Source organism: Aulonocara sp. 'chitande type north' Nkhata Bay, linkage group LG18 (assembly GCF_057382095.1).
Source record: "Aulonocara sp. 'chitande type north' Nkhata Bay isolate Kocher_YH1m ecotype deep benthic linkage group LG18, A_spYH_male_GT1.1, whole genome shotgun sequence".
NCBI lineage: Eukaryota > Metazoa > Chordata > Actinopteri > Cichliformes > Cichlidae > Aulonocara > Aulonocara sp. 'chitande type north' Nkhata Bay.
This window is the reverse complement of record NC_141361.1, coordinates 36,030,342-36,053,283: the sequence shown is the minus strand read 5'-3', so window position 1 is coordinate 36,053,283 and position 22,942 is coordinate 36,030,342. Positions and strand designations below refer to the sequence as shown.

General features: G+C 38.9%; 1 protein-coding gene across 3 annotated transcripts; it reads right to left on the bottom strand.

The window, feature by feature from the left end:
* Window positions 1–302: 302 nt before the first annotated feature.
* On the bottom strand, window positions 303–21,588 carry LOC147309094 (polypyrimidine tract-binding protein 2-like). 3 transcript variants are annotated; one of them, XM_086271045.1, is made up of 17 exons: window positions 21,472–21,588; window positions 20,199–20,220; window positions 19,984–20,035; window positions 19,523–19,686; window positions 18,736–18,807; window positions 18,573–18,644; window positions 18,301–18,459; window positions 16,976–17,086; window positions 16,117–16,285; window positions 13,701–13,778; window positions 12,106–12,218; window positions 9,592–9,625; window positions 7,189–7,281; window positions 6,707–6,823; window positions 4,400–4,499; window positions 2,889–2,966; window positions 303–2,150 (listed from the first exon to the last, which is right to left on the bottom strand). In XM_086271045.1, exons 1-17 carry the CDS (start codon window positions 21,477–21,479, stop codon window positions 2,021–2,023), a joined length of 1,572 nt encoding a protein of 523 aa, XP_086127171.1. In that variant the 5' UTR covers window positions 21,480–21,588; the 3' UTR covers window positions 303–2,020. The 3 variants fall into 3 exon arrangements, with proteins under 3 accessions (XP_086127171.1, XP_086127172.1, XP_086127173.1); XM_086271046.1 differs by lacking the exon at window positions 21,472–21,588 and adding an exon at window positions 20,676–20,895; XM_086271047.1 differs by lacking the exon at window positions 20,199–20,220 and having other exon boundaries at window positions 21,472–21,490.
* Between the last annotated feature and the right edge of the window lie 1,354 nt (window positions 21,589–22,942).

Below are 22,942 nucleotides of genomic sequence, written 5' to 3'. Positions count from 1 at the left end.
TGGAATTTCACCCATTTAAAGCAGAAATTTCTTGGATGGTCTGTACCTCACAGCAGGTTGCGTTATTTCTGATTAATCCAAGCACCAAAAGGCTATAAACACAACAGAGGTAAAGCTCTGAGCCTTGTTCTGCTGGAGGTGTCTTCATATTAAAAATAATTTTGTTTTCTATTTTAAATGAGACTGTAGGCAGAACAAATGATGTTCCTTGGAGGTGCAGCGTTTTTTCTCTGCAAGTGTGGTAAGAAGAGAATAGCCAAAAGAGGGAAAAGCTGAGAGAAAGAAGTGAGAGCAGAGAGAAGTGAACAGAGTGAGAGACGTTTATTATAGATAAGGTACAGATGAGAGCAGAGGCCTGAAACTACCCAGACATACACAAACACAATTTTACTTGAGCTGGTTGGTAGAAAAGACGTGTTTAATTTGTGCTAATCTGAATCTTATCACAAAAGAAACTGAACTCAGGTAGAAAATTTACAAGAATCATCTAAAAACGGTCTAAAAATAAACTCTGCAGCTGGAAACAAGATCGAGAGGTGAGAGAAATAAAACCAACTTATGAGGCGACCTCAGCTGAAACAGTGACAAGTTTTGTGCGTCTCACTTTGATAAATAACCACGGACTGTCAAAGAGAACTGAAAGACAAGGTTTGCTTCTTTTTAAAATTAACAAGACATTTTTTCCAAACATAGGTTTACAACAAAAGATTGGCAATCATTACCAATACACATGTTGTTTAAAAACACAACAGTAAAATCAAACTAAAGGCACATGTACTTAGGTCCCGATGGGTTATCCTAATATCAAGAGACCAGAATGACATGTTGAACCCTTGTTTAAACAGATAGCATTAGCAAGAATCCTGTGCATGTGAGTGTGTGCATCCACTTACGGCTGCTTTTCCAATGACTAAGATGGGATTTAAACAGGAAACAGATGGCATCACCTTTGTATCCTTAATATGATTACAATGAGTCGATACATTCTATGTTGTGCTGTGAAGGACATTTCAGGGACATACATGTCCGAAACAAGCATAATTCACTTCAAACGATGACTATCATTCCTACAAATCTTTTTAAAATCATATAGAAAAAAGGTACAATAGACTTTCTAATGTTCTTTAAATGTAGAAACAATTTCCAAAATGATTGTTCAGAGACAGGATAACCAGCAAGAAAGTATGCAAGTGAAGGAAAAAAAAAACAGAAATGGTGAAATTCTGACACAATGACTCTTGTGCATTAAGTGTTAAAAACTGTTGTTACACTTGGTGTTTAAACTACATTTTAAAATGACTGGGTGTAGGTAAAGAAACCCCCTCTAAGTAACGAGTGCTTCTAATGTAATACTGGTCATATTTACATTTCTTTCGACTCCTGTATGCCCACTGCTAGATTTCTTTTTCCCTTGAACATGTCATACTTTGGCAATGAACTACATGAGATTTGAAGAAGCGGAACAGTCCAGAAAACATCTTAAAATAACAGACAACCAAAGAGGAGCAGAGACGATGTAAATGGCTTTCAGAACAATGCCAGCCTGATGTTTAAACTGGTATCTGCTGAAAGAGTAGGTGGTTCAGAAAGGAATACATAGAGAAGTGACTCAGACTTCAAAGATAAATTCAGGGAGAGGTCAACTCTGACAGACAGTTCAACACGAAATAAACCACAGACCGCACTTTAAATGAAAACTACCAGTCTGTACTGCTCTAAAGAGGATCTCAACACCAGGTTAGATTTGAAGTCTTTTTCACCTGTAACCCTGGTAAACAAAGATAACACATTCAGCTGGTGTTTAGTTGCTCTTTAACATGTTGTACGGATCAAAGCAGAACTGCCTCTGGGCTGAGACTGAGGTAAGCACTGCTTCTACTGGTTGAGAAAATATATTGTAGTGAAATTCTGATTTTCTCATTTTTTTCACTGAAAACTATTCCAAGGAAATTTTCAAAAAGGGGACCACTGACAGTGACTTGTTGGCTTGTCACAGATCTGAATGTGACAAGGATTTGGATTAGATGGTAGACTTTGAAAAGGAGACTTTCAGATGGTGATTTCCTCCCATGTCGTAGTTGTGAAGATCCATCAGGGCTTGGATCCCTTCCTCAACTGATGACATCTGGATCAAAGCCATCTTACGGTCTCTTAATCGGGAAACAAAGAAAAGTTGAATGTCACAGGGAGCAAGAAAAACATGTTCACTCATGTTCACTTCTTCTTTAACATTACAACTGCCAGAATTTGATAATTTGATTATTTCATTACAGGCTGCAATGTTCAAATATATATTAGAATGTTTTAATAAATCAATCAATAAACAGTTGGAGCTCAGGCTGCTGAGCTCTGGATTTCACTGCTCTGTACAGCCACCAGGTTCTCCATGTGTTCTCTCACACACTCCACCTTCTTTAACGCGCTCTGACACGACTTAGCATCCCACCCACGACCTTTCAATCCCGGAGTAACTATTCATCTTTTATCAATCCATCACATCCAGCTAGCTCTGCCTCATGTCATAGCAATATGCACATCAAAATGTGTGTAAACAATATGTGTTACTAGGCAACCGAACATGTTCTGTTCTTGTTATTCATTAATTTCTATGGGAACAAAATGATGTCCCATTTGATGAAAAAACCCATTATAGGAATGGTTTGGGAATATGAAATGATAGTGTTTTAATTTGACCACAGTTACATAATTTAAAAAATTCCAAAGGGTCAAAATGATCCCCTTGTGGTTCTAGTGTTCTTTTGTAAGTTACCCCAGTGAATTGCATGCTACTTATCTAAAGTGTTTCAAAGTTTACTGCTTTTAACTTAAAGTAGAACGAATACCACTTATAGTGTCTTAAATAACTTCATCCTGAAAAGGTTACTTACTGGAAAAACTTGAAGGCCTTCACAGTCCCTCCACTGTTGGAGAACAGAAGACGCAGGTCATCCTCTCCTACCCCATCACTAAACAGGAAAACAGCAACTGTTATAACCTTGAAGCAAAGAATTATACACTGAACAAAAATATAAATGCAACACCTTTGTTACTGCTCCCATTCCCCATGGGATGGACGTAGAGACCTAAAATTTATTCCAGATACACAATATAACCATCCCTCCCAAACAGTGGTCACAAATCAGTCCAAATGTGTGGTAGTGGGCACATCTGCTATATTGAGATAATCCATCCCACCTCACAGGTGTGCCACATCAGGATGCTGATCTGACATCATGAGTAGTGCACAGGTGTACCTCAGACTGCCCACAACAAAAGGCCACCCTGGAATGTGCAGTTTTTTGCGCTATTGGGGGTCTGGGGACCCAGAACCGGTCAGTATCTGGTGTGACCACCATTTGCCTCATGCAGTGCAACACATCGTCGCATGGAGTCTATCAGATTGTCAATTGTGGCCTGTGGAATGTTGGTCCACTCCACTTCAATGGCTGTGCGAGGTTGTTGGATATTCGTGGGAACTGGTACACGCTGTCGTATACGCCGGTCAAGCACATCCCGAACATGCTCAATGGGTGACATGTCCGGTGAGTATGCTGGCCATGCAAGAACTGGGACATTCTCAGCTGCCATCTGCCCTGAACAATGTGAACCATGATTCATCCGTGAAGCGCACACCTCTCCAACGTGCCAGACGCCATCGAATGTGAGCATTTGCCCACACAAGTCTGTTACGGCGACGAGCTGGAGTCAGGTCAAGACCCCGATGAGGACGACGGGCATGCAGTTGAGCGTCCCTGAGACGGTTTCTGACAGTTTGTGCAGAAATTGTTTGGTTGTGCAAACCAATTGTTCCAGCAGCTGTCTGGGTGGCTGGTCTCAGACGATCTTGGAGGTGAACCTGCTGGATGTGGAGGTCCTGGGCTGGTGTGGTTACACGAGGTCTGCGGTTGTGAGGCCGGTTGGATGTGCTGCCATATTCTCTGAAACGCCTGTGGAGACGGCTTATGGTTGAGAAATGAACATTCAATGCACGGGCGACAGATCTGGTTGACATTCCTGCTGTCAGCATGCCAATTGCACGCTCCCTCATTGCTTGTGGCATCTGTGGCATTTTGCTGTGAGACAAAACTGCACATTCCAGGGTGGCCTTTTGTTGTGGGCAGTCTGAGGTACACCTGTGCACTACTCATGATGTCAGATCAGCATCCTGATGTGGCACACCTGTGAGGTGGGATGGATTATCTCAATATAGCAGATGTGCCCACTACCACACATTTGGACTGATTTGTGACCACTGTTTGGGAGGGATGGTTATATTGTGTATCTGGAATGAATTTTAGGTCTCTACGTCCATCCCATGGGGAATGGGAGCAAAAACAAAAGTGTTGCGTTTATATTTTTGTTCAGTGTAAATAATACAATGTGTCCGTGGCTATTTTACCGAATGTTGGAGAGGTGAAGCGTTGCTGAGGGTGGAAAGATGTTCTGGAAGTTTTTCGATCCTGGCTTCTTAAAGCGATGGAGTGGTGAGCCAGAAAAATCTGTGTATTGAAAACAAAATATCCACATCTTGACAAAAACACCTGCTAAAAAGTTTTGCAAATAATTCAATAACCAAATCTAGAAACTACAAACATTTTTAGACTCATGGACTAGGTCAGGGGTCGGCAACCTGCGGCTCCGGAGCCGCATGCGGCTCTTTAGTCCTTATACTGCGGCTCCGCGTGGTTTGGGAAAATAAATTAGAAGTATTTAGCTGAAGTGTGATTTATTTATGTTAGTTCTTTTTTAACTTGTAGTTCTAAATTGGAAGATTATTGTGATATTGAAATATAAAAATAAAATTATATTCTATTATTTTTTCATTGCTCAAAATAAGCGTCACACTCGTGGAAGCCGGTGTACCCGCCGAAACGCCGTGCATTTATCGAGACTTTCAACCCCAGGTAGGCCAATTATGGATCTTCGGATCCACATTATGTCAGCAGCTGTTCTCCACCGTGAACTATGTTAAAAACAAACACCGCTCACGCCTCACAGACGACAGCTTACAGTCCTGCGTAAAGATGAAAGTCCCATTGTAAACATACCACGGCAGACCCGACGATGTTTCCATGAACATGCTTTTCAGCATCTCTTTATTGACCACTTTTCACACACGGTTGCTGTACGCATACAGCCGGCTGTAGCTTTTCAGCTCACAGCCCGACACATAATAACACAACAGCATAGATAGCACAGATGGGTGCTATCTATGCGGGTACCGCTCAGGTGCGTCGCCTGCCCTGCAGCGGCGCTGCAGACCACGCCCCGCCACACACATTAACCAGGTAAAATACATATTTAGGCAGAATTTAACAAATATCTATTTTTCATTTTTCAGCAGCATAGTGCTTTTTTACAATTATTTTTTAAAAGTCAGGTCAAAGCTCCAAAAGCTCCAAAAGCCCAAAGGCGATATAACAGTTTTTGTTTGCTACATGGATCATTTTAGTTCAGCTGGGTGTCTTTCCTTTTGTTATATTTCTTTAAGAGTTCAAAATGTGTTAATTGCATAAATAAAATGTAATTTTCTCTGTAGCACTTCAAGGATTTCATAAGCAACATACCTTAGTTGTTCACACAAAGCATAAAGGTAAAAACAGTATATACAGTGTTATCTTTATTTTAGATGTCAAAAAGTATTTGCGGCTCCCAGTGTTTTCTTTAGCGTGGAAATGGCTCTTTCGGTGTTAAAGGTTGCTGACCCCTGGACTAGGTGAACAATCTTTGAATATGGCATCTGGTTCTCCCAAGCAGGACAGCGCTGCCATTAAGACAGAGAAAAAACTTTCTAGCATCTTAAATTACCTTTATTACATATTGTTTTATGCACTTATGTAACTAGATCAGGCTTTATTTAAAATAATGAAGTTGGCGATAGAAGTGTAACATCCAAAGGGGCAAAGTGAGCAAACTTTTTTTTTTTAAGTCAAGTCTCTCCTTTGACACACAATCATCTTTTTGGTATGCCACACAAATTTTGGTAAAGTCAAACATGTGGATCATAAATAACGAGATTTCCATACAGGATTTGTTGGAGTGTAGTGAAGGAAAACACACAGAGCGTTGGGCTGCAGTGGCGACACCTGTAGGGAGCAGCTATTCTTGATGCAGGGCTTGACACCAGCTTTGGAGTAAGGCTGCAGTTATCACTTATTTTAGTAATCAAGTATTTCATTGATTATTCCATCGATAAATTGGATAAGAAATACTTTTGTCTCATTAATGAGCAATAATAAATATTCAAAGGTGCAAAAACAAAAGTTTTAGAAATTGTAGTGTTTTAAGTTTGTACACTGTTAAAAAATTAAAACAGAATGGCTGTCTCCAGCCTTCAGCCAGTTGTCTAATTTAAACACCAAATTGGATTACATTAACAGTTCATCTGCATGTTTCATTTTAACTTCTGTATATTTCAGTACAACCTTTGTAGCTTTACTGCAGATTTTTCACTGTGTAAAAAGTGGCAGTGGATGCGAGCAGCTGCAAAGTTTGCTTTTCTTCACATCAGAGTTTGTTAAACAGGTGGTTTGATGAAGGTAAGTACCAGCTGTTTCCAGTAAAGGTTTTAATGATGATTACAGGAAAAAGTGCTACTATTTTGGACAAGCCATTATACTGTGGCCTCCCGTGGCTGGGTTAATCCTTTGATACACAACAAGCAACATGAAAGATACTGCCTTGTTGCCTTCCAGGATCATCTTACCTTTAGTTAATAGTTGGTCATCCAGTCCTTCTCTGGGCAAAGCCACAGTCTGGTGTTTGGACAGTGTCACTCTCATCACTTTACCAAACACCTTCTGACCATTCAGGTGACTCATGGCTACAGGTGAGAAATGCAAACCAAGAGAAAAAAAAAAACTTGAAATCTGACAAATGTTGAGAATATGAAATTTTCTGATGCAGTGATTTTGATGATTACTGTACTGTAATCATCAAAATCACTACTCGAGTGACTTTGTACATGCAAATCTCAAGCGCTACAAAAACAAAAGCACATTTCATTTTCTTCATATCAATGAGAATCTTTAACAGAACATTTTTTTCAGTGAAATAATAAATAAATACATTTTTCCTAAAGAGTTCTTCAAAATATGTCAACTAGTGGAACTGGCAAGTTTTCACATTAAGCCTGAAACAGTGATTGTAAAAATACAAGCATCATGCCTTAAATGATCTCAAACTTACCAAGTTGAGCCTGGTTGCCATCTGACAGCTGAATCAGAGCGCTGTCCTTTTTGTTGTAGAGTATCTTTACCCTTTGCACATCACCATAGACCCCTGAAGGTACAGAAAGAAAGAGCGAGAGAGAACGAGCGCGAGCGAGAGAGGGAGATCGATAGGAGAGAAAGAGAGCAGGGGAGAAGAGAAAGAAGACAGATAGAGCAGGAGAGATGGAGCCGACGAAGATAAAAAAAGGAGAAGTGTGAAGGATGGAAGGAATAAAGTTAGTGCTAGAAAGACAAATGAAAAAGATGGAATCTTCCCATTTGACTTCAACTTTAAAGTCAATAAAATGCCTCTGTGAACCTGAGTAGTTTTATATCATGACTGTGAACCAATGAGAAAATCGTGGTTGAGCTTTAGCAATGACACCTGATTGATTATTGAGCAGTGTATGCAGGACTCACAAATCCAGCCTAATAATGCAATTCAAAATGGAAAACTAGACACGGACATGGTCAAAAATACACGTCATTAAACAAATATAGAGTAAACTAAGTCAGGAACATGACTTAGTTAGAACTCAGAACGACTGATATCTTTTCAGTGATTTTGAATGGAGATATTTTGAACCGTGGACATCTTGGAGTTGCAAAAACTAAAAACTAGTTTATATGAGTGTAAAGGCAAGAAACTCTCGTGCTACTCGACAGTCCAATGTGACCTTTGTGACACAACTTATTTAGAGGATTGATTGGCTGCAAAATCCAACTGCAAACTGACTGCACTTGTTTAAAACAAAATCTAGGAAAAGAAGGATAGAAAGAAAAGTAGCGCAAGAATGAGTCTTAATGAGTACACAGGACTGTCGTGATCAACCTGATTATCAGTAAGGAAGGAAAAAATAAAAAACCACTAAAAGACACATGGTAGCCAAGGCACAAGGAGAAAGACAGCAGAAATCTGCAGGGATGCAATACTTTCTGCTGTGGTCTTTGCTAATAAACTTGAGAGTGGAACAAATATTTATTTTGCCATTTCATCTAAAACAAATTTTATCTCATTTGTGGTCGCTGTGGTGCTCTAACAACGCTTCTATTACTTCTACTGGCTGTAAAACCTTTCAGCACTCACTTTTACAATGAAGCAGTTGAATTACATTTTCACAGGCAGATGTTCAATGTATTTAAAGGTTAGTCCTAAAACAATAGTCAGGTGTTCATATCAACACTGAAACAGGTTCCTAGTCATTAAATAATCCCTTTCCTAATGCACTTTTAGGGTACAGTTTTAAAATTATAAGAAGAAGAAAAAAATTAGGGTGATTAATGCAAATACTGGTTCAAGCACTGGCTGGCTGGGGCTTGTTCTCCCTGTACCTGCATGGATTTCCACTAAAAAAAAATCCTGCTTCCTCCCACAGTCCAAAGACATGCATGTTAGATTAACTGGTGATTCTAAATGGCCATGGACATTAAAAAAACATTTTCTCTTGTTTTTACTGGTCTGTGTGTGCTGTGGTACGAGAAACATGCAAAACTAAAGATATATCATAAACTGTTAAGCTCAGTCTGAAACCTTGTCAATGCCAGCTACACGTACAGAAGCTGCTCAGCCATGGAAAACCATGCTGTGAAGCTCCTGGTGGACAGTTTTTGTGTTGATGTTAATGGCAGAGGATGTTTGGGTCAGCAGAGCATTAGTGACCCCTCTCTGTACCTTTACTTTACTTTTACGATTTGAATTATTGCAACATCACCATTTTATTTTTGTACCATGCTCCAATTCAATGAGTTCTTCCACAAATTGCAGACTGCATGGCTAGATGTATAATTTTATACTCCTGTGGCAAAGAGTCAAAACACACCTAAATTTTAAGATTCCCCATACTTTTGTCCATATACCATACATTTTTTCCATGCTCAGTATGAACAATTAAAAGCTCTCTCAGTGTTCACAGAGACACCCGACTATTGACTTGAAAAAATTCTTAAGTTGAAGAAAATATGGTGCAGTATTTTAGATACATATATGCAGTTGACAGTTTGGCTTTTTCGTCTTTCTGCAATTGTACATGTAAAAAGAAAACACCAACAACAAAAAACCAAACAGAAACTTGTCTTTTGACTGAAGGCCTGCTACACCAACTGTGGACCAGGCAGAGTTGTTATGCGTTATAGGGTATATATGTAAGTGGTTTTGGTGTCTTGAGTTTAGAGATAAGCTGACCGAATGGACAATCTGTCAGACTCACTGCACTTTTAATGTGGTGACAGAAGTATATTTGAACTCTTGAGTACACAATATAATAGAGAAAGGCTTGGAAATACAGGAAGATACAGAAGTCCACGACATCACTGAAGAAAGTGAACAAAACTTGATTAACAGAGAGAGATATACAGATAGAATAGTAGAGGTTGAACATACCGAAGAGGGTAAAGAGACTTTGAGGCGTGACCATCTTTAGAGAGAGAGACCGCAGAGCAGAGGACAGGAAGAGGAGGAGCAGAGGAGGAGGAAGAGGAGAGACGAAGGTAGAAATCAGACCGCCCAGCGTTGGACGAGGGGTGGTGGTTTCCATGATGGTGAGGGGTGGAGCAAAGATGAAGGCCATGGGGGAGTGGGAGTTTCGGAGAGGAGGAGGGTCAAAATGGCAAAACCAAATTGGTTTTAGATCAGAGTGAGAAAAGTGAAGAGTAAAAAGTGAGAAAGGAGGCAAAATAATTCAGGGCAAATGTAGATGATTGGTTAAGAGAAGTGTGCGGCAGTAAAGAATGGATGGCCACATGGAGAGAAAATAAATGTGTGAAGGGGGAGCAGAGGAGGGAAAAAAGGAGGCAGGGAAAGGAGAAAGGAGGAGAGGAGGACAAAAACCAAAGCAGAGGTCAGTAAACAGAGCATCAGTGGAATATCAACGGAGTCTGATTGATTGCTGGCTGGATTTCAAACACACAGTCCAGTTTTGTTTACACACATATGCAAACATTTCTTTCGGAATGCATTTAACAGCGAAGAAAACAAAACAAAACAATGGAAGGCAGGTAGAATAATAAACAAAAAAACAAAGAGTGAGTGGAAGAGTGAGCAGCAGGACACATCAAACCAAAAGGACACAGTACCATGAAGCAGATGGCTGGAGGCATCGAGCACCACAAGAACCACCATCCATGTCTGGCAGATCAAACTGACAAGTGTGGAGGAGCTTTATACAAACAATGGAGCTAGACCACTTAAATGCAAAGCAATAAATTATTCATTCAAACATTACTAGGGATGCACCAATCCAAGGCAATAACACCTGTAATATACCTGCTAATACGGAGTACCGATCCAATAGTCCGCTAGTACTAAAATACAAAGCTGTTTCCATCCCTCTGAGGAGGAGATTCGGAATCATTGTTTGTAAAAGCAAACTACAATGAAAGAATGCATTTGTGTCATTTAAGCTCAGTGTGACACTACTGTGATGTCATTAATGGTCACACTGGTTTCTCATTGGCCCGCTGTCACTGATACCTAATATAGCTTTCAGAGTCATGACTGGCATTGGGTCGGCGCATTCCCATGTACGGCAATTTAAAACCAGGACGATCTAAAAAGCTATTCATAAAAGAACATGTATTCATTTTACAAATTTCATCCTATTTAAAAAAAAAAAATCTAACATTTCAAATAAGTCCTTGTGTCATCACTATAAGTAGTCCAACCCTGGAACAAGATCCTCTGTGTTAACAGAGGCCATTGCCAAAACAAGGGTGTCAGTTTGTCACATTTTACTACTACCAAAATTAGTCGAAAAATTTTAGAATGTTCAAGATGGATGAAAGCTTTTTTTAAAGTTTTGCTCATTGTCTGGGACTTCTTTTACTATGAAAACTGGAAACTCAAGTCTACTGTGTTAAGACAGCTAAAATCCATCCATACATTTGATGACAGAGTTGAGAAAGAATGAGCAAGTGACTGAAAAACATCACTTGGGTTCAACACTTACAATATGAAGAATGGCCACACCACACCCAAACACTACTTAACAAATGGACTGTATTGAGCAGACTCCCAAGTGTATGTGGAAGTTGCTGCTCTCAAGCGGATTGGTCACCAGAGAAAACTGTGTGCTCTTATGAAACGGTCAGGATACAGCTCCTGCACTAAGGGTAGAAGTGTGAAACCACTATTTTACTAAGAAGTCCATTTCAATACAGAGAGGGACAAAGACAGACAGAGAGAGAGGAAAAGAGAAGGAGTTTGATAGAGAGATGGAACACAGAAAAAGATAACAGGTACAGAAGATACTGGAAAAACAGATGACAGAATAGTTGCACATTTACACTTAGAAAATTAACAAAAACTTGAAAGACTAAATAGAATGCTATGATAAAAAATATACAAGTATGCAGGTGTTTATTACAGAGAAACCTCTCACCATCTGACAGACACAATGGGATCAAACATGAAGTAGTTGAAAATATTTTAAGACAGTAAAATTTAGGACTTGTGATGGGTCTTGGAGAACAAAATCAATCTGGAGATTCATCTCTCTCTCACACAGACACAAAAACACACATATACAGACACACACACCCTCACACCACTCCCTAACAGTCATTCCTGAATCTGAGAAAGTTCTTGAAAACAAGATAAATTGGCCAATCCACACTAAAGGCCAATCCACACTGGACAATTTAACTGGGGAAAAAAGTTTTGGTGCTAAGTGAAGAAAACCCTGAAACAGCTTAGGGGTCAAGACGATGTATTATACTTTAGCTAAGTGGAGGAAGATATGGGAAAAATTTAGCACACAAAAGACATAGCACACATCCAACCACAGCCCACACAGGAATTTACACTACTACCAACCTCAGCAGCATCCAACAATTCAAATAAGTGCATTTTACAGAACTTAAAAATATTACTTTAACATTATGCACATGGTTTGTGTACCTCTTCATTTAGGTTGGATGCCAACAGGACCCCTGACACTCCTGATCCTGATAGAGCAACGCGACCTGCAGCTGCTGCTGCCGCTGCTGCCGCACTCAGAGGGCTGATGGCTCCTGTTCGGAAAGCACAAGAGAAGGCACATCTCAGAATTAGACACTAAACTACAAAAACTAGAAACACCAACACACTTGTTTATTGTCAGCTAACTGCATGAAGCATTGGCAGGGCTATTATTTTTAATCAGTTTAACAGATTCTAAATGAAAGAACTACTGTGATCTGAAATGCGAAATATGTAACAATTCCTCAAATGTGATAAAGAAAAAAAGACATGAAAAGAAATCAAAATGGACAACCTAACCAATTCAGGGTAGGGTCTGACATGATTGAGGTTATTGGTGGTATGACAATTGCCATTTAACTTTAGCTATCTCAACTTTAAAAAAAAAAAAAAGGAGTACTTGTTGGCACTACAGAAATGAAAGGGAACGGTCACCAAAGTGAACATTACCTGCACTATACCATTTAACATTTTTGCTTCTTCTCTATAGAGGTAAACCACATAGAGAAGCAGGGCTTCCAGTAGAAAAGCTGTTAGCCCCATAACCTTCAAAAGTCAACATCATTCATACAGCAAAGAATGATCAAGGCTGCTGTAATCTGTAAATGGGGAACATATGCGGATGGATAACAGCTAAACAGTTAAAACAACAGTAAATAATATAAGTTATTATTGAGTTGTTTGTTTGTTTTTTTAATTAACCTTTAAAGCTTTTTCCAAGTTGCTTTTATTTCATACCCAATAAAAATATGCTAGTGGATACAGGTAACAGCTGTAACTGTACAGCTGGGGGAAGGTGTAGCTGTCGACAACAATGAAGCACACATAACATTTCCCCCCCCCCAAATCTCACTGCATTCAACTAACAGGGCCATTTGAATCAACACAGATTTACACTCTCAACAAAGACCCCTCATTTTAAAACATGGGGAAGAAAAACAACCATGAGCAAAGTTTTCACACATCTGACTGAATATTATTTCTATATTTTTTTTTTTTTACAAAAATCAACAGCCATAACATACAACCTGCATTTAAACCATTTAAGTGTTTTGGTGAACAGAACAAGTTAATCTACAAAGAGAAATTCTTCAAGACTTCAAAACGCAGCAATCTTTAAATCTCTGAAACTCTCAGTATTGCTATTAAATTAAGCTGAAAAAGCACAGTTTAAACAGCTAATTTAACACAACCTATACATATATTTAAATATTAAAAATAAGATTAAAAAAGCTCATAAAAATAGTTCAGGTTAATCAATGCCAGCACATTATTGGGAAAAAACATTTATTATGTGATGAACTATAATAATACAGGGGACTGCAAAGAACCCAAGTGTTTACAAGATGGTAAACAGCAGTTTCTTAAGGCCACTATTTGCCTCATTTATATATTTAGTTCCAAAATCAACCGACCTATTTCGTAACCACTATTCTTTTATAGTAATCATAGCTGGACATGACAGGAGACAGGGCAGCAGTAACAGAGGCAGAGTCATGGAAAAACAAAAATAAGAAAAAAAAAAGTATAGGTACCTCCACCCTGGGAGAGGGAGAGAGAAGATGAGTAACCTCCTCCACTAGAGTAGGAAGCTAGTGCTCCAGATGGGGTACCTACAAGACAATAACAGCTAGATTTATACCACACAACACTTAGCTAACCTAGCACCAAAGAGTACAAATATCACAAAAATCCATACTGGCCTAAATAACAGTATTATATTTAATGAGTTATTACAGTCAATAAGTAAATATTTATCGAAAACTACTCAGATAGTGCATGTCAGATACTGCATCGTCACCAGATTAGAAGAGACAAAATTAACATTAAAAAAAGAACTCTGTGCTTAAATGAGATCTAAGATATATCAGCATTACAGCACGGCTGCAATACACCAGCAACCTGTAAGCTGACACCTCACAAAAAGAGGAACAGAGATGATTTATGTACAAGTAGAATGACCAGAGACAAGTTACGGACATCCAAAAGTCAGTATACAAATGGTGTCATTTGCTATGAATAACGTGTACTTGTCTAAGAGAAAGAAACTTGCTTCTCAAATAAAATGTAACAAACTGACCCACAGCTACAACCTGATGGAAATAAATGCAAGTAAGATCTCTTTTGCTTCAAAGATGGAAGATACTTCTCTATGTCTACAGTTTAATTTGTAGCTACTACAACAAACTTGTAATCTTGTAATGTAAGCTTGTAAGAATTTGTGTCGTTTGCCGCAACTATATTTGGCAACAAGCATTATGCTTCCCAACCATAAGCAGTTCGTTGAGATGACCCGGTGCACCTACTGTACTGACCCAGAAGACGCATATTTAGGAAGCCTGTGAGAAAAATAAGCTTTCAATATCCTGTATAAACAGCAAAATGACTAATGTGCACTACACTGCAAAAAGCTGGGTCTGTTTGAAAGTCACACTCTTGATTGGTTGATCAATTCAAATACTTGCCCCTTCCTAATACACAATACAGTAACAAGGTGTTAAAGTTGATTGTTTTGCAGAATATATTCAGAGTGATTAATGAATAACATTAATGTAAAAGGGAAGAGCACAAGGGCAGTAGAAACGAACACCAAGTTTATGAAGACAATAACACGAAAAGTTGCTTTTGTGTCTGATACTGCATAAATTGCAAAAGTATGAAGTATTGCACATTTCTAACTGACTCCCATGCACCATCAACGACTTGTGCAATATATTTCTTTGTAACGGTTTCGTGCTAGACTTTATCAGGCTAAAGAGGACAACTCATAATATTACCCAGAAACTTTAAACACCCCAGACCAGACCCTAGCACCAAGTCAGTTATACTTATGGGATATTGATCTGGTCAGGTAAATAGCAAAGGGCAAGGCTAATCAGGTACAGCTGCTTTGGTGTTAATGAAAGTAACAACAGGTGCACTAGTGGGGCAACAATGTGACAAGAACGGTTTACAAGTAGGGACCACTGACAAGTTTTCCTCTTTATCTTTTCTAATGTTTTTTAACTAGTTTTGCATTTTGCTATTATCAGTGTCTCTACTGGTAGCGAGACGCTACCAGCGATACCTAGCCCCTACAGAGATTGGACAGGTATTCCAACTCCTCCAGTATGGCACATCGATACGTGCCACGGCCAGAAGGTTTCTTAGTGTCCGATGTCTCCCAGGACAGTCTCGGGAGATTCCAAGACACAGATGGGAGACAGAAATCTTGCCCAACACAATGACCTCCAGGAGACCAGTAGTGTAAATTTCCAAACTGACCAAACAAGAGAAACAGACTTCACAAGGGTGGCTTAGGGTCCAGTGTTCTCTAGTGGGCCCTGGACTCACTGCCTGGCACTGTGGAGCCCGACTGGCATTTGCCACAGAATACCAGAATTGGCAGGTCAACCACTTGCGCACTGTGTTTTTCAGAGATTAGAAAAAGCAGGTTCATCATGAGCACATGTGAACGATCTGAAAGGGTCTGGAGAATCCAATGAGAACTTTATGCTTCCAGTTGGATGGTCATAATTGTCTGGGGAGGCATACACATGAAGGGACCCACACATGTCTGCCAGATCATTTATTCACTTTAATTTTCAAAGTTAATTTTAAATGCATCCCTCTGTAGGTCAAACAATCTATTTACTTGCATTTATTGGCCTTTATTGATTGATTATTATAATGACTAACTGCATTCTTTATTCTCTATTCTTAAATACACAAACAAATACAGAGCGGAAAGGATTACGACATATTCAGTGTAACTGTAATAATGTGTCGGTAAACTGGCTTCAAATTCACTTCCTTAAATTGACCCATGACTGGCAAAAGAATTTCTTTGTGGATGTGTTCCATCTAAAGCAAAAAAATGGAGTTATGAACGTGACAGTACAGGGTTATGGATAAATGGAGGGACAGATAAGTTGATGTTTGATAGATGGATTCAGGAGGTGGTCTATTTACCCAGTAAAGAATGATCCTTGTTGGTTGACTCTCCATCTCCTGTAGGAAGATCAGGCCTGGTGTAATCTCGACTCTTATCATTGTTGTATTTGACGTTAACGTTGACCAGTTTACTGAAGTCTATCCGCAGAGTACAGCATGAGTTATAGATGTTCTGTCCATCCAAAGACTGAAGTAAAAGGAACAAAAGAGAAATAAAAGCTTGTACAATAGTCTCCAAAAGTTGATTCTGTTCATGCAGTCAATGTTGTGGTATCAAATACTGAAATTTTTTTAAGATGTCAGACGAAATCAATAGAGCAAAGCACTTCCTAACTCATATTTTGAGGTCAGTACCAGATTATTATTTTTATTAATAACAACAACAACAACAACAACAACGACAATGTTGTACAACTGTATTTTGGTACATAGATGGCGACAGATAGAAAGACAGATCTAAAGCCTACAGAGATATACTTTAATAACCCTGGAGAAAAGAAAGTGTTAGACACTGTTGCTACTCTGTCAGCATGTAGTGGCTCAACACATTAAGCATTGTTTTTTCTGGTTTTGTCAGCCATTTATGCATCTGCCTGCATACTTTATTTGCGCTTCTACAACAATGGGAAGGCAAAGACCTATTGCAGTGTAACTAGGAAGGATTCAGGGCTATTTGATCCAGCCCTTACTATATGCTTTATCGAAATTAAAGTTTTAAGCCTAATCTTAAAAGTAGAGAGGATGTCTGGCTCCTCAATTAAAACTGGAAGCTGGTTCCACAGAACCAAGAATCCTGGAATCTGCTTCCCATTCTAATTCGAAATAAGTAAGTCTGCATTCTGAGTGTTAGCTCCAGTTTGTGTATTTGTGGCCCCACCAGTTTAGCTTGCTGTGCATTGACGGGGTCACTGAACTGCAGAAGAGCCTGGAATTGGTTGTTCTTGGTGAAGGTTATAATCTTCATTACGGTCCCAAACTTACTGAAGATCTGAGAAGAGGAAAAGAAAAAACAAAAACAAAAACAAACACCATAAAACCATGAGCAGCAAACTTAAACTGAGTAAGGTTCACAATTTTTTCTTTTTTTTAAATGTATTTTGAGGTCTTTTTACCCCTTAATTGTAATGATGGACAGTGGAGACAAGAGACGAAAGCTGGGAGAAAAACCACGTGCAAAATGTACAGTAAATGGCCTCGAGGCAGATCAAACCCAGGATTCTGTATTAAGGCTATATATAGGTCACATGCTCAACCCAGTGAGCTAAACCAGTGTCCCACCAATTAGATTTGTTATGATAACAGTTTCAAACTATATAGACAAATGACTAGTCAGCAAAAACAGCTTTTGAAAAGTCTTATGGGGATGATGATCAATGTGGGGATGCACCGATTCATTTTTTTCCAGATAACATCCAATACGTTGGCTGCGGACATCTGCCAATGCTGAGTATGATGCGATACCAGTTTTAAATTAAGTCGCTATCCTGCCTACATAGTGCTACCAATTACAGTCACAGTAATTAATGCTTTTTCTTCTCACAGACACTTGAAGTGTGGCACTGCTAAAGATCTGGAGGCAAATAATATGAGTGAGTTGACAACATCATGTTATGTTACCATAATAAAAGCTTCCCATGAAGTGTTAAACCAAACCAATGTCCTTCACTCTGGGACCTGATGTAATGCCTCTACGAAAGAATATAATAGGAGTGAAAGTGAACGAGGGAGACAAAGTGAGAAAAAGCAAAGTTGTGTCATCCTATGTTTTCAGTCATGTCAGGTCACTCTAACCACAGTTTACAGTTGAGCAAGAAAACTTTGTTGGCAATGAGAAATGCATCCAAACTGCTGCTGCTTTGTATAACTGAGGTTAGCTTTATGCTACCTTAGCTCTGCAGCTAGCTGTTGGATAGCACACAAACACAGAATTGAAAGGAAGGACTCAAACTATAGATCAGTCCATTGTCATGACATCTTGTAAAGCGCTTTGAGTGCTCAGTAGAAAAGCGCTATATAAGAACCAGTCCATTTACCATTTTTACCATCCAGTTTTGGGGTCAGTACTGGATATCTGATCGAAATATCGGATATATGCACCCTTAGTTTATTTCTGTGCTCTTTTTCTGACCTGTAGTCCAAACATCAGAAAATACCAGACTGTGAATACCAAACATAATGCCAAATTTAGTATTCATGTTTTACCTGTTGTAGAACATCTAATGTGACAGGATAAAACATGTTGTCAATGATAATTCGCAGGACAGGGCTGGGGGGTGGAGTTAAGTCCAAAACTCCTGGGTCAGAAGACGGAGAGCTTCCATCCTGAACTGCTGACACTGCCTGCAGTACTGCCTGGGCCCTCTGAATGGAAAGAGAAAAGACACAACAATATAAGGTGATTTAAGATTAATTCATCGAGGACTGGGTGAAGGACAGTCTTTAGTGTACAAATACAAATAAATAAATCCATCTACCTGGTTAAGAGCAGAGTCTGTTTTCAGTTCCTTATGGTTGGAATACTGGATGAAGACTGGAGTATTTCTGACCTGAATACAATACAAATCCACATATTAGTTACTAAGAATTAAAGCAACAGCGGAAAACATTAATGCTTATAGAAAAGGTTGTACTTCAGACCTGTGGTGTGACAGCTGTGTAGTAGTTCACCATAGTTACAGCAGCTTCCTCTGTGCCCAACTCAAGAAAAGCCTGGAAAGGTACACCATGTTCAACTTTTGAAGAATGATAATGCTACAGTTGAGGTGACAAAAAATCCAGGAAAAAATTAACACAAATGGCTAATTTCACAGAGCATCAATAACACCAATGAAAGCCCCCGGGGAACAGACACAGTCTCACTGAATTTAATGAACTAGTAAGTCCACCTGTATTCATAACTGGCCAGACGCTCATTCAATATAGGAATGAATTTTTGGGGGGGAAATAAACTCTGCTCACCTTATGTTAGTAATGGCTTTCCGTGACTAAAATAATGTGAGAGCTTTTTTTTCTAAATTTGCTGTATTAGAATAGAATAGAATAGAATTCAACTTTATTGTCATTGCACATGCACATGCAAATATTAGCATATTTTGATAGAGAAACGTAACTGTTACAAGAGTACTCGCTAGGAAAGTTTTGTCCTTTCAACATTTGCTTTTGGGGGTAAAGTGATAACTAGTATTATCTTCTTTTGCAGTTTACAATGTAAAATCATCTATTTACAGTATTCAGTTCTTGGATTCTGACAAATCACACCACTGCTGTTGTGACACCTTTGGAATAAGGGAGCGGCTGAAAATAGCCTTTTTTCCTTGCATTAGGCCCAGTGCATAATAGTTAATTTCCCATTCTGTGTAAAAGTTGAATGTTTTATTTTCCATCCTAGCACTAGCCGAAACGAGAATATTTCACTGTAGCTCACCTGGTTTTTCCCCTTTAGCATCAGTATATTGGTGACCTTTCCAAAGGGCAGCCCCAGAGCGATGACTTCAGTCTCTGACACCTCATTGGGAAGTTTTCTGATGTGGAGGACTCTGGAGGGAGGTGATTCGTCCAGGCGTTGTTTCTTACTGTCACTGCCATTCGCTGAATATGCACATATAGACAAACATTAAGGATCAATAGCTTTTCATATCAAACCACACAGTTTGGGTCATGTTATTGGGCATACTTGTTCACTGACACATTTTCAAGGATCACTGTAACAAAGAAGTAAGAACAGAACTATTATGAACTTGTAATGTGAAATCATGACTTGACAGAGAAAAGAAATATTGGGAACCGTTAGCACTGAATTTATCTTTTAGGTCACGTATCATATGCACGTAAAACACTTTTTAAGGAGGTGCTTGTGGGTTCCATTCAAGCTACAACTGAACTCACCAGTCATAGAGTTGGGGCTGCTACCGTACATGTTGAGCTCATCTGAGCCTCTCTAGTAAAACAAGCAAAAAAAGAAAAAAAGTTAAAATTTCTATGTTCAACAAAATCTGAAAGGTATACAAAGAAAAATCTAAAAGATCATGTCAAACAGTCAGGGAATACATCATTGTTAAGAGTAGAGGGAAAAAAAACCAAAACTCAGCAATACAACTTACTTTCACACCAACCGCAACATCACTGCCAAAAACAAATGGGAAAAGAGATTAAGGATAAACTGCAAATCTCGTGAGCACTGAAACAATGTAATTGTTCTCATAATTAAAACCAAAATTGAAGTATTGCTTAGTAAAATTGGAAATGATTATGTTGCTGGTGAGAATTTAACTTGTGTTCATTTATTACTGTCGATACTTTGGAGCTCTGATGACTGCACAGATACAACTATCAATGCAGTCTGTAAAACAACTGATTTTCTTATTTCAGAGCTTTAAGTAGAAACTGTACCGTCTAGGCGAGTAACAAAAATGACAAAGTATATGTCGTTTTGGTGCCAATATTCCCTTAAATCATATTACTACTCGAAGAAAAACAATACAGATCACATTTGTTCTGTTTCAACACACCCACCAACTTTACAGCCTGCTTTGAATATGGCCATATTTACTAAACTGATATACGTTCCTCTTACACACCTTTCGTTTATCCATTTTCTTTCCAAATGTACAGTCCGAGCAGTATGAGCACCTGATACTGATGCTAAAGTGTTTTAAAACAAACCTAAATCCAAAAAACCGCCTTTATTTATTGCATTATTTTGCATATAGTTAACTGCACAAACTGTTGTGCGACGCACTCTCACAGTGAAATAATAATATATATATTTTTAAACCCTTAATGTACAATACCCCGACAGAGGTGAGTGTAGCATACATTATTCCAGACAAAGGAGCCTGCTTTCAGTTAATGCGCGAGCAGCTCCAACTGTCAAGTCATGTCGGCTTTGACATGATTCATTAACGCCGGGTTAACTAATCGCTTATTAAAATTGTAATAACTGACAGTAATAGTCGCCAATGCCATGAAACCACTTACATTGATTCCACTGTTACCGGCAGCTTTGTTAATGTAGCAAGCAAACGTTCAATTTTATTTTACACACAAAACAATGCATTATTACGTCGAAACGCATAAGTGTCTTAATCTAACTAGGTTGTTAACACGAGGCATTACCATTACGTTAGAAAAAGACACATAAAACATACTGCTGAATAATGCTCCCCACACAATCAAGACATTTCAGTAATACATTTCGTGACGTTAGCTAGCTAACGTCGTGCACTTCGCTTTATACAGCTTCACGATTTGCAGGGGAGCTAACATTTAGCCTGTGTCAAACCGAGCAGGGGAAATGCTTTATTCTGAATACGGCCCACGCATAGCTGTGGAGGGCACACCCAAAAGCACCAGCTGCAACATAAATACATTTACCCGTCCATTGCAGCTCTTTGTCCTCTTCTGTCTGTTGATATTTCTGTACTCTTCGATGCGGACACTCTAAGCAAAATGGGCGTTCTTCTTCTTCTTCCTCTTCGTGTCTTTTAAGGGTGAACAACAGTAACATCAGGTGCTTTACTGCCAACCTTTGCTGAGGAGGGGAAAGGGAGATCGACTGTAGAATTTTAAAGGCTGCTTGAAGCTGGCTCCAAAAGCAAATGAATCTCTACAGACTCATATGCTTGAATTATATTTATGTTAAAATCCCTGCGTAGGATAAAACATCAAATCATGAGCAAATAATTTAATTTCACAGACACACTGCCACTTGCACACGGAACAACCCAGTCCTGCAGAAGTCTACAACATGCCTTGTGAGAGTGTCTGCTTGGTGAGCACTGCAGCAGACTCCAGCTCTAACAGGCAGCTATGCTCTTAATGCTGAATTCCGGTGGTAAATTGGTGTAATTTTTGACAATGATATGAATATATGCCCCTGTGCACCTGCAAAAAGGCCCAGCACTGACCAGGTGTCAGAGGTGAGCATCGCCTTCACATCATAATCAGTCAGATCCTTTACAGTGGAATGGATAGGGATATAAATTACAGAAATGACTATGTCTGTTTGTGAAGCTACTTGTGGATCATATTGTACTGTGTTCTCTTGACAGACATAGCTCCTACTTGAACGTTTGTTTTGTCTTCCTGAACAGACAGACACAAGCATATATTAGGGATGTCTTTTTTAAAACAAACAAACATCAGAACTAATAAATCTGCTATATATGGGATGATTTCTGAAAAATTACCAGAGCACAGCAGGATGATGAGGCGAACTGTTTGTTTTGGGGGTTTTTTGTTAAAAAGTAAAGCTGAAAGAAAAAGAGTGTGCTAGCAGGACATAGTGAAAAATAGTCAATTTCAGCTTCTAGGGTGAGATGAATTTCCCACGGACCACCAGAGTGGCAAGGTCAAAGACTCATAAAAAAACATTTAAATGTGCAGATTTATAGCGAAGAACAAGCGCTTTTCTAAAATATCTAAAATGTATTTTATACAACCCCAGTTTCATGAAGTGAATGAAATCTTTTAAATGAATATTGTTCTTAGTTAGTCTAGTTAACGATCATGTTAAAATATTTTTTAAGGGTGATAAGGGACTAATATTAGTAAGAGAACAAAGCACATTTCCTAGTGCAAAAAAGAGGAAATCTAAAAAAAAAAAAAAAGTGTTTCCCAAAATAGTGATTTTTAGCTTCTTGAATTGATGAGGAAAAGGTGACAATGTTTTTCCTGAATTTAATGCTACATTTTAAAAAGAAACTAACCAAATACTCAAGGGAAATATTTTCAAACCATTTCAAAGGTTGTTTCAAAATGTTTCAGCAACAAAAAGCTTCCAGCCTAACTAAACTCAGCCACGGAATTCTTACCGTTCACAGAAATTAGAGGTAAAGTGTCTACT

Bases quoted from the DNA above. Each gene is read 5' to 3' on its own strand.
- LOC147309094 (XM_086271045.1), bottom strand. The intron at 18,808-19,522 runs GTGAGCTACAGT...GTACCTTTCCAG, and splicing joins TGCTAAAGGGGAAAAACCAG to GCTTTTCTTGAGTTGGGCAC. The intron at 4,500-6,706 runs GTAAGATGATCC...TTCAATACACAG, and splicing joins TGACCAACTATTAACTAAAG to ATTTTTCTGGCTCACCACTC.